The sequence below is a fragment of the Oncorhynchus masou genome, unplaced genomic scaffold, assembly GCF_036934945.1.
Source record: "Oncorhynchus masou masou isolate Uvic2021 unplaced genomic scaffold, UVic_Omas_1.1 unplaced_scaffold_2843, whole genome shotgun sequence".
In the NCBI taxonomy this organism is placed as follows: Eukaryota; Metazoa; Chordata; class Actinopteri; order Salmoniformes; family Salmonidae; genus Oncorhynchus; species Oncorhynchus masou.
In genome coordinates, this window is record NW_027009269.1 from 31,149 (window position 1) to 43,649 (window position 12,501).

The 12,501-nt window shown below is 50.0% G+C and overlaps 1 protein-coding gene across 1 annotated transcript in view; it reads right to left on the minus strand.

Moving 5' to 3' along the window:
• LOC135533961 (desmin-like) overlaps window positions 1–3,638 on the minus strand; it is a 28,479-nt gene extending 24,841 nt beyond the window's left edge. The window contains exon 1 of the mRNA XM_064961139.1: window positions 3,007–3,638. Within this exon, the coding sequence (XP_064817211.1) occupies window positions 3,007–3,575 (569 nt within the window). The 5' untranslated portion in view covers window positions 3,576–3,638. The remainder of the gene's footprint in view (window positions 1–3,006) is intronic.
• Window positions 3,639–12,501: the final 8,863 nt, after the last annotated feature.

The following is a 12,501-nucleotide window of genomic DNA, read 5'->3' on the forward strand; positions in this document are numbered from 1 at the left end:
GTCTGGACCCTTCCACATTCTCTCTCTCTCTCTGACTACAGGAATAGAGTCTGGACCCTTCCACAGTCTCTCTCTCTCTCTGACTACAGGAATAGAGTCTGGACCCTTCCACAGTCTCTCTCTGACTACAGGAATAGAGTCTGGACCCTTCCACAGTCTCTCTCTCTCTGACTACAGGAATAGAGTCTGGACCCTTCCACAGTCTCTCTCTCTCTGACTACAGGAATAGAGTCTGGACCCTTCCACAGTCTCTCTCTGACTACAGGAATAGAGTCTGGACCCTTCCACAGTCTCTATCTCTCTCTGACTACAGGAATAGAGTCTGGACCCTTCCACAGTCTCTATCTCTCTCTGACTACAGGAATAGAGTCTGGACTCTTCCACAGTCTCTCTCTCTCTGACTACAGGAATAGAGTCTGGACCCTTCCACAGTCTCTCTCTCTCTGACTACAGGAATAGAGTCTGGACCCTTCCACAGTCTCTCTCTCTCTCTGACTACAGGAATAGAGTCTGGACCCTTCCACAGTCTCTCTCTCTCTGACTACAGGAATAGAGTCTGGACCCTTCCACAGTCTCTCTCTCTGACTACAGGAATAGGGTCTGGACCCTTCCACAGTCTCTCTCTCTCTGACTACAGGAATAGAGTCTGGACCCTTCCACAGTCTCTCTCTCTCTGACTACAGGAATAGAGTCTGGACCCTTCCACAGTCTCTCTCTCTCTGACTACAGGAATAGAGTCTGGACCCTACCACATTCTCTCTGTGACTACAGGAATAGAGTCTTGTCTAGTGTGTGTAATGGTTGGCAGTCCAGGCTATTTGTATGCGGTATCACAGAGGAAAAGATTGACGGCTACATGTGCAATGCGTTTGATTTTACCATCGGCGATAATACCCCTTCAGAGGTCACACACAGCCAAGGGAGTGTGTTCTAATACCTGATCTAAGATCAGTCTCTACCAGGTCTGGTAAACCAGGGTACAGAACAGACCTGATCTGATCAGAATTCCTATTCTGAGACTCTTTATGACTACCAACCCCGAGCTGATCTGAGGTCAGTGTTACACAGCAGCTGCGTATTCCACCCCCAACCTTCTCCACTTTTCCTTCCACTTCCACAGTATTTTGCCTCCCCCATCCCCCCCCTTTCCCCCCTCATTCCCCCTTCTTCACGGCATCCTTTCATGCACCCCCCCTCCCGTCCCCCCCCATCCCCCATCCCCCCTCCCCCCAGAGGCCTTGAAGGAGATAGACTCTACCAGCTGTTGCAGTAACGGAGAGACAATCCAATACAAAAAAAACGCCAGAGATGATTTCACACCGCTGATCCAATAGCTTTAAATAGAAAACATCTATTAACAGCTCTGCAAACCGTTGCATTGACTAAAATGTATCACCACAAAATGGGATGTCTCCCTACAGGCTGTGGAACGTGTATATAAAACACAGGCACTGTTGGAGGCACAAGCACAAAGTATGTCAGCGTGGTCTGTTAAAATATGTTACCATGAAATAAAACAGGTGACTTACAGCCAGGTGACTTATAGCCAGGTGACTTATAGCCAGGTGACTTACAGCCAGGTGACTTATAGCCAGGTGACTTACAGCCAGGTGACTTATAGACAGGTGACTTATAGCCAGGTGACTTATAGCCAGGTGACTTATAGCCAGGTGACTTATAGACAGGTGACTTATAGACAGGTGACTTATAGCCAGGTGACTTATAGTCAGGTGACTTACAGCCAGGTGACTTATAGCCAGGTGACTTATAGCCAGGTGACTTATAGCCAGGTGACTTATAGCCAGGTGACTTATAGACAGGTGACTTATAGCCAGGTGACTTATAGCCAGGTGACTTATAGACAGGTGACTTATAGACAGGTGACTTATAGCCAGGTGACTTATAGCCAGGTGACTTATAGCCAGGTGACTTATAGCCAGGTGACTTATAGCCAAGTGACTTATAGACAGGTGATTATAGCCAGGTGACTTATAGCCAGGTGACTTATAGCCAGGTGACTTATAGCCAGGTGACTTATAGACAGGTGACTTATAGACTGGTGACTTATAGCCAAGTGACTTACAGCCAGGTGACTTATAGCCAGGTGACTTATAGCCAGGTGACTTATAGCCAGGTGACTTATAGCCAGGTGAATTATAGCCAGGTGACCTATAGCCAGGTGACTTATAGCCAAGTGACTTATAGCCAGGTGACTTATAGCCAGGTGACTTACAGCCAGGTGACTTATAGCCAGGTGACTTATAGCCAGGTGACTTATAGCCAAGTGACTTATAGACAGGTGATTATAGCCAGGTGACTTATAGCCAGGTGACTTACAGCCAGGTGACTTATAGCCAGGTGACTTATAGCCAGATGACTTATAGCCAGGTGACTTATAGCCAGGTGACTTATAGCCAAGTGACTTACAGCCAGGTGACTTATAGCCAGGTGACTTACAGCCAGGTGACTTATTGACAAGTGACTTATAGCCAGGTGACTTACAGCCAGGTGACTTATTGACAAGTGACTTATAGCCAGGTGACTTACAGCCAGGTGACTTATAGCCAGGTGACTTATAGCCAGGTGACTTATTGACAAGTGACTTATAGACAGGTGACTTATAGCCAAGTGACTTATAGCCAGGTGACTTACAGCCAGGTGACTTATTGACAAGTGACTTATAGACAGGTGACTTATAGCCAAGTGACTTATTGACAAGTGACCTATAAACCTATAAACCTTATAAACAACAGACGTCCAGTATTTATATCTTAGGGGCCCATAATCGGACAGTCCAAAACTCCTAAGCTAATAACTTTAAGGAGTCTATTACAGAGGTAGTTTCAGTGATTCTCTTTGTGTTTTTACAGACTTCTACCGCATGCGGTTTGAGTCAAATCTACTTCCATTGTCCTCCAACATATGACGAGCTTCTCGTCTTCAGCATGGTGTATAACCTCTGGTTTCTCATGCAATCCGTCTGACCCCTGACTCCTAACCTCTCACCTGAGTTTGAGTTTCTGCAGGTCGTCTGCCAGGTTGTCTCTCTCCACCTCCATGCGGGCTCGGTCATTGGACATGCCGTCCACCTGACGCCTCAGCTCTCTCATCTCCTCCTCGTACATCTCGGCCACGCGGGTCGGCTCGTGACCCCTCAACCTCTCGATCTCCACCACCAGAGTAGCGTTCTGCTGCTCCAGGAAACGGACCTTCTCGATGTAGCTGGCGAACCGGTCATTCAGGTGCTGCAGCTCTGCCTTCTCATTGGTCCTGGTGTCTAGGAAGTCGCGGTTCGTGGCGTCGGCCAGGTTGAAGTCCAGCTTCTCGCCCATGCCGGCGTACGAGCGCATCGCGCCGCCGGAGGAGGAACGAATGCTGCCGGAGGAGTAGCTGGGCCGGGCAGAGCTCTTGGTCATCTCGTAGACTCTGGAGGACATGTGGGCCGAGCCAGAGGAGCCGTGTCCACCGTGGGAGAACATGGAGGACATGCCTGGGGTGGATCCAATACCAGAACCGAAGGTCCGGCGGTAGGAAGAGGCTGACTGGGCGGACTGGGAGGAGAAGGACTTGCTCATGGTGGACGTTGTCCAAGGGTCTGGCTGGAGGAACTGGGTTGCTGTTGGAGGTTGATGACTGAATGAGGGGCTGTTGGACAGGAGATCTGCTATTTGTAGACATACAACGCCCACTCCATAACTCCAAGCCTCCAACTCCCTCAATCACCCCCTCCTTCTCTCTCTCTCTCTCTCTCTCTCTCTCTCTCTCTCTCTCTCTCTCTCTCGCTCTCTCTCTCTCTCTCAGCTGTCATAGGGTCTAGTTTCCAGTAGCAGAGTGGAGTCTGGCCAGAGGGGGTGTACCATGTGGGGGTGTAGGGGGGAGGTGGGAAGGAGGGGGAGGCAGGAAGGAGGGGGGGAGGTGGAGGGAGGGAAGGAAGGGGGGGGAGGGAAGGAAGGGGGAGGAGGAATGTGGAGGGGAGGAGGGGGAGGAGGGGGAGGCGGGAAGGAGGGGGAGGGGGGGAGGGAAGGGAGGGAAGGAAGGAAGGGGGGGAGGAGGAATGTGGAGGGGAGGAGGGGGGAAGAGGAAGGTGGGGGGGAGGAGGCGGGAAGAGGAAGGTGGGGGGGTATATTAGTATTGTGGCTCTCTTAGAAAGATGACGTTCTGGTTACCGTTAGTTACCCTACGTATCTCTATCACAGAAAGATGACGTTCTGGTTACCGTTAGTTACCCTACGTATCTCTATCACAGACCACAAATAGATTACACCTCGTCGACGCAGATATTTACCCTGTACATCTGTCGACCTGTACACCCGACCATGTTGCTGTTTTCACAATGTGTTAACGACTGAGCTCCATTTTTACTGGTGAAAGCCTCACCAAGGCACCAAACTACTGTTTCAGTGGACATAATGTCAGGAGTACAGCAGGTTGCATGGTGTTGTGTTGGAGCTGACCTGAACACAGGATCCATCTAGTGTGTGTGTGTGTGTGTGTGTGTGTGTGTGTGTGTGTGTGTGTGTGTGTGTGTGTGTGTGTGTGTGTGTGTGTGTGTGTGTGTGTGTGTGTGTGTGTGTGTGTGTGTGTGTGTGTGTGTGTGTGTGTGTGTGTGTGTGTGTGTGTGTGTGTGTGTCTGTGTCTGTGTGTGTGTGTGTGTGTGTGTGTGTGTGTGTGTGTGTGTGTGTCTGTGTCTGTGTGTGTGTGTGTGTGTGTGTGTGTGTGTGTGTGTGTGTAGCCATGATGTTTCCCATGGCAACACCTGGGAAAGCCAGCATGCCTGGTCAGGTAGCAGGGCAGTGGGCCAGAGCAGCACAAGGTAGTGAAGACATTATCCAGTAATGGACTTTAGGGTAGATCAGGAGGCCCTGACTACTGAGTCCCCACTGGGATGTATTCTGTGGCTTTGGGCCTCTGATAGGGTGGCAGGGTAGCCTAGTGGTTAGAGCGTTGGACTAATAACTGGAAGGTTGTAAGTTCAAACCCCTGAGCTGACAAGGTACAAATATGTAGTTCTGCCCCCTGAACAGGCAGTTAACCCACTTTAAAAAACAATGATAAACAGATACCATCAGACTACTGTCAAAAATCAAATGACAATTTATTTGTCACGTGCGTTGAATAGAACAGGTCAAGAACTCACTGTGAAATTCTTCCTTACAAGCCCTTAACCAACAATGCAGTTTAAGAAATAGAGTTAAATAAAATAATTACTAAGTAAAGTTATTATTTTTTTTAAGTTTAAAAAAAGTAACACAATAAAATAACAATAACGGGGCTAAATTCAGGGGGTAGCGGTACTGAGTCCATGTGCGGGGGTACAGGTAAGTCAAAGTAATATGTACATTTAGGTAGGGGTAAAGTGACTACACATAGACAATAAACAACGAGTAGCAGCAGTGTAAAAACAAAGGGTGGGGGGGGGGGTCAATAGAAATAGTCCGGTGGCCATTTGATTAATTGTTCAGGAGTCTTATGGCTTGGGGGGGTCGAAGCTGTTAAGGAGACTTTTGTTCCAAGACTTGGCGCTCCGGTACCGCTTGCCGTGCGGTAGCAGAGAGAACAGTCTATGACTGGGGTGGCTGGAGTCTTCGACCATTTGTAGGGCCCTTCCTCTGACACCGCCTGGTATAGAGGTCCTGAATGGCAGGAAGCTTGGCCCCAGGGATGTACTGGGCAGTAAGCACTACCCTCCTCTGTAGCGCCTTATGGTGATGCAACCGGTCAGGATGCTCTCGATGGTGCAGCTGTAGAACGTATTGAGGATTTGAGGACCCATGCCAAATCTTTTCAGTCTCCTGAGGGGGAATAGGTTTTGTCGTGCCCTCTTCACGACTGTCTTGGTGTGTTTGGACCGTGACAGTTGGTTGGTGATGTGGACACCAAGGAACTTGCAACTCATTGCTTCTCATTGCTATTCATTGCTATTTAAGTTATCACATGCCAATACAAGTGAGTCATTACGCTTCACACACTAAAATACAGCTCAGCTGCTGTTGTTGTTGTTTGTGTTTGTGTGTTTGTGTGTGTGTGTGTGTTTTTGTGTGTGTGTGTGTGTGTGTGCACACACGTCTCAGCTGCTGGTGTCACAGCTATTGTTAGCCTGTTAGTCTAAACTTAGTCACTGCATGGCCCGGACCTGTCAAGGAAGCAGAAAATACACCCCCAGTCTCATCTCCTACACGTTGGACCACATTGGACCACGTTGGACCACGTTGGACCACGTTGGACCACGTTGGACCACGTTGGACCACATTGGACCACGTTGGACCACATTGGACCACGTTGGACCACGTTGGACCTTGGGGTGATAATGGGCGGGTAAGACATTTATCAGGGAGGCCTCATTTTATGTTAGAAAATGTGTAATTCTCTTAAACACGAAGCAAGGAGCACTGCAGCTGTAGGGAGTTTTGAGTTGGAATAGAAAGTGCACAAGTGAAAAGGCATTCCTGGTTAATAGCATTTAGCACTAGGCCTCTCTGTCCTTGATGGGAACATGCACCAGCCATTACAACAGTCATGTGACCTCTCTGTCCTTGATGGGGACATGCACCAGCCATTACAATAGTCATGTGACCTCTCTGTCCTTGATGGGAACATGCACCAGCCATTACAACAGTCATGTGACCTCTCTGTCCTTGATGGGAACATGCACCAGCCATTACAATAGTCATGTGACCTCTCTGTCCTCGATGGGAACATGCACCAGCCATTACAATAGTCATGTGACCTCTATGTCCTCGATGGGAACATGCACCAGCCATTACAACAGTCATGTGACCTCTCTGTCCTTGATGGGAACATGCACCAGCCATTACAACAGTCATGTGACCTCTCTGTCCTTGATGGGGACATGCACCAGCCATTACAACAGTCATGTGACCTCTCTGTCCTTGATGGGAACATGCACCAGCTGTTACATGACCTCTTGACAGTATTTAAAAAAATTCTGCCTTTATTGAACTAGGCATGTCAGTTAAGAACAAATTCTAATTTACAATGACAGCCTACTGGGGAACAGTGGGTTAAATGCCTTGTTCAGCGGCAGAACAACAGATATTTACCTTGTCAGCTCGGGGATTCAATCCTGCAAGATAGAGCCTGAGGAGATAGGACTGAGGAGATAGGACTGAGGAGATAGAGACTGAGGAGATAGAGACTGAGGAGATAGAGACTGAGGAGATAGGACTGAGGAGATAGGACTGAGGAGATAGAGACTGAGGAGATAGGACTGAGGAGATAGAGACTGAGGAGATAGGACTGAGGAGATAGGACTGAGGAGATAGAGACTGAGGAGATAGGACTGAGGAGATAGGACTGAGGAGATAGGACTGAGGAGATAGAGACTGAGGAGATAGAGACTGAGGAGATAGAGACTGAGGAGATAGGACTGAGGAGATAGAGACTGAGGAGATAGGACTGAGGAGATAGAGACTGAGGAGATAGGACTGAGGAGATAGAGACTGAGGAGATAGAGACTGAGGAGATAGAGACTGAGGAGATAGGACTGAGGAGATAGGACTGAGGAGATAGGACTGAGGAGATAGGACTGAGGAGATAGAGACTGAGGAGATAGGACTGAGGAGATAGGACTGAGGAGATAGGACTGAGGAGATAGAGACTGAGGAGATAGGACTGAGGAGATAGGACTGAGGAGATAGGACTGAGGAGATAGGACTGAGGAGATAGAGACTGAGGAGATAGGACTGAGGAGATAGGACTGAGGAGATAGAGACTGAGGAGATAGGACTGAGGAGATAGAGACTGAGGAGATAGGACTGAGGAGATAGGACTGAGGAGATAGGACTGAGGAGATAGGACTGAGGAGATAGAGACTGAGGAGATAGGACTGAGGAGATAGGACTGAGGAGATAGGACTGAGGAGATAGAGACTGAGGAGATAGGACTGAGGAGATAGGACTGAGGAGATAGGACTGAGGAGATAGAGGCTGAGGAGGTTGAATGAGGAGTCTGAAAAGACAGAGGTGGATCCTCCCCTCCGGATGTTGGCAAATTTACCATTTGTCAAAACTCACCTGAATCATAAACATGATGCCTAATTATATGTCATAAAACATCTGTATATTTTTCTACATAGGTTATATAAGCACACCTGTTGATTTGTCGTTTTAATGAGTGTGTCATTCTGACTGTTGTAAATCACACATCAACATACAGTGGCTTGGGAAAGTATACACCCCTAGAATTATTTCCTTTTTTTGGGGGGGGGGGGTTGTATCATTTGATTTACACAACATGCCTAATATCACCGCCCCAAAGCAGAGCTGGAGGCAGCGAGAGCTGAGCGGCGGTGGTATGAGGAGGCAGCACGGCAGCGCAGCTGGGACGAGAGGCAGCCCCAAAAATGTATTGGGATGGGGCAAATGGGCGGTGTGGCTAAGTCAGGTAGGAGACCTAAGCCAACTCCCCGCCACTCCTAAGGTGCCACATAAGTGGGCCGAGACTATGGTGGAGTGGGGTCCATGTCCCGCTCCAGAGCCGCCACCGCGGGCAGACACCCACCCAGACCCGCCCCTATAGGTTCAGGTTTTGCGGCCGGAGTCAGTACTGTCACGTTCTGACCTTAGTTCCTTTTTTATGTCTTTATTTTAGTTGGCGTGAGTTGGGGTGGGCATTCTATGTTGTTTTTCTATGCGTTGTTCTGTTGTTATATTTCTATGTGTTTGGCCTAGTATGGTTCTCAATCAGAGGCAGGTGTCAGTCGTTGTCTCTGATTGGGAGCCATATTTAGGTAGCGTGATTTATATAGTGTTTTGTGGGTGGTTGTATCCTGTGTGTAACGGCGTTCTTCGTTTGTTGAAAGAGAGTCGGACCGAAATGCAGCGTGGTGAATGAAGGAAAAATGGAACGATACATGAAATAACTAATAAATACAAAAAACAACAAACGGAGCGTGAAACCTATATACAGCCTATCTGGTGAAACTACACAGAGACAGGAACAATCACCCACGAAATACACAGTGAAACCCAGGCTACCTAAATACGGTTCCCTATCAGAGACAACAAGAATCACCTGACTCTGATTGAGAACCGCCTCAGGCAGCCAAACCTAAACTAAACACACCCCTAATCAACCACAATCCCAATGCCTACAAAAACCCCAATACGACAACACAATAACATAAACCCATGTCACACCCTGGCCTGACCAACTAATTAACTAAAACACAAAATACTAAGACCAAGGCGTGACAGAACCCCCCCCCCTCCTAAGGTGCGGACTCCCGGACGCACCTCAAAACCATAGGGAGGGTCCGTGTGGGCGTCTGTCCATGGTGGCGGTTCCGGCTCGGGACGTGGACCCCACTCCATAAATGTCATAGTTCCTCCCCTTCGCGTCCTGGGATAATCCACCCTCGCCGCCGACCATGGCCGAATAGTCCTCACCCAGAACCCCACTGAACTGAGGAGTAGCTCGTGACTGAGGGGCAGCTCGGGACTGAGGGGCAGCTCGGGACTGAGGGGCAGCTCGGGACTGAAGCAGCTCGGGACTGAGCGGAAGCTCGGTACTGAGGGGCAGCTCGGGACTGAGGGGCAGCCCAGCACTGAGAGGAAGCCCAGCCAGGCAGTTGAATCCGGCAGATCCTGGCTGGCTGGCAGTTCTGGCAGATCCTGGCTGACTGGCGGATCTGGAAGAGTCTGGTTGACTAGCAGATCTGGAAGAGTCTGGTTGACTAGCAGATCTGGAAGAGTCTGGTTGACTAGCAGATCTGGAAGAGTCTGGCTGACTAGCAAATCTGGAAGATCCTGGCTGACTGGCGGATCTGGAAGAGTCTGGCTGACTGGCAGATCTGGAAGAGTCTGGCTGACTGGCAGATCTGGAAGAGTCTGGCTGACTGGCAGATCTGGAAGAGTCTGGCTGACTTGCAGATCTGGAAGAGTCTGGCTGACTGGCAGATCTGGAAGAGTCTGGCTGACTGGCAGATCTGGAAGAGTCTGGCTGAATAGCAGATCTGGAAGAGTCTGGCAGACTGGCAGATCTGGAAGAGTCTGGCTGACTGGCAGATCTGGAAGAGTCTGGTTGACTGGCGGATCCTGGCAGACTGACGGCTCTGGCTGCTTCATGCTGACTGACGGCTCTGGCTGCTCCATGCTGACTGGCGGCTTTGGCTGCTCCATGCAGATTGACAGCTCTGGCGGCTTCTTGCAGACTGGCAGCTCCTTGCAGATTGGCAGCTCCTTGCAGACTGGCAGCCTCTTGCAGACTGGCAGCTCCATGCAGACTGGCAACTCAATGCAGACTGGCAGCTCCATGCAGACTGGCAGCTCCTTGCAAACTGGCAGCTCCTTGCAGACTGGCAGCTCCATGCAGACTGGCAGCTCTATGCAGACTGGCAGCTCTAGCTGCTCCATGCAGACTGGCAGCACTAGCTGCTCCATGCAGACTGGCAGCTCTAGCTGCTCCATGCAGACTGGCAGCTCCTTGCAGACTGGCAGCTCAGGCTGCTCCGAACAGGCAGGAGGCTCCGGCAGTGCTGGAGAGAAGAAAGGCTCTGATAGCGCTGAATAGGCGGGAGACTCCGACAGCGCAGGAGAGGGAGAAAGCGCTGGCTGCGCTGAACAGGCGAGGCGCACTGAAGGCCTGGTGCGTGGTACTGGAACTGGTGGTACTGGATCGAGGACACGCACAGGAAGCCTGGTGCGGGGAGCTGCCATCGGAGGACTGGTGTGTGAAGGTGGCACAGGATGGACTGGACCGTGAAGGTGTACTGGAGAGCTTGAGAGCAGGACTGGCACAGGACGTGCAAGGCTAGGTAGGTACACAGGAGGCCTAGTGAGTGAGGCTGGCACATTTTTCACCAGCCGACTAACATGCACCTCAGGACTAGTATGGAGCACTGACCCAGGTGCCATTAAATCACCGACACGCTCCGTCGGACGAATCTTGTACCTAAAGCACCAAACTAGCAACTCCCTCATTACTCTCTCCTCCAATTTCCCCATTAACTCCTTCATAGTCTCTGCTTCGCTCACCTCCAACACCGGTTCTGGTCTCCTCCTTGGCTCCTCACGATAAACAGGGAGAGTTGGCTCAGGTCTGTCTCCTGTCTCAGCCACTCTCCCTCTGAGCCCCCCTCCAAGAAATTTTTGGGGCTGATTTTCAGGTTTCGCTCTGCGACGCCGTGTCTTTCTTTTCGACTCCATTCTCCTATAGCCCTCTTCACACTGCTCCAGCGAATCCCAGGCGGGCTCCAGCACTCTCTCTGGGTCGGCCGCCCACCTGTCTATTTCTTCCCATGTCGTATACTCCAAGCATCTGCTGTCCATAACGTCCTCCCTTCGCTGCTCCAGCTGCCTGTTAACACGCTGCTCGGTCCGTGTGTGGTGGGTGATTCTGTAACGGCGTTCTTCGTTTGTTGAATGAGAGTCGGACCGAAATGCAGCGTGTTGGTTACTCATGTTTTTTAATGAAACAAATGAATCGCGGTACATGAAATAACTGATATAAATAAATAACAACGAAACGGAACGTGAAACCTAATTACAGCCTGTCTGGTGAAACTACACAGAGACAGGAACAATCACCCACGAAATACAAAGTGGAACCCAGGCTACCTAAATACGGTTCCCAATCAGAGACAACGAGAATCACCTGACTCTGATTGAGAACCGCCTCAGGCAGCCAAGCCTATACAACACCCCTACTCAGCCGCAATCCCAAATACTACAAACCCCAATACGAAAATACAATATATAAACCCATGTCACACCCTGGCCTGACCAAATATATAACGAAAACACAAAATACAATGACCAAGGCGTGACACCCTAACCTGCCGCCACTCCCCAAGTGCTCTCTCCCTCTCTCTCTGTGTGTGATCGGAGACAGGTGTGCTGGAGACAGAGCAGATCCCTACCAGCTGCAACCTGTTCCATAATCAAGACCTCTACAAATATTCAGCCCTGCCTCTTCCACACTGCCAGATCCTCTTCTCTGTGTTTTTCTATTCTGTTTAGATCCTGTTAGCCTGTTAAGCCTGAAGCTGTTTTCCTCTCCGTCCGCTACAGTTCTACCCGCTCTGACTTTGGCCCCTGTCTCCAGTCCCACGTCTTCAGTCCTGCTACTCTGCTCTGTTCTGGACCGCCCACTCCTCTGCGTCCTTGGATTCCTCTCCGGACCCAACTCCCAAATCCAGCCTCACCCTCTGCACCCGGCTTCCTTCAACCCACCCCATCTTGGATTGGACCAGTTCCAACACTAAGACACCTCACTAAGAACTGACTGGATTGGACCAGTTCCAACACTAAGACACCTCACTAAGAACTGACTGGATTGGACCAGTTCCAACACTAAGACACCTCACTAAGAACTGACTGGATTGGACCAGTTCCAACACTAAGACACCTCACTAAGAACTTACTGGATTGGACCAGTTCCAACACTAAGACACCTCACTAAGAACTGACTGGATTGGACCAGTTCCAACACTAAGACACCTCACTAAGAACTGACTGGATTGGACCAGTTCCAACACTAAGA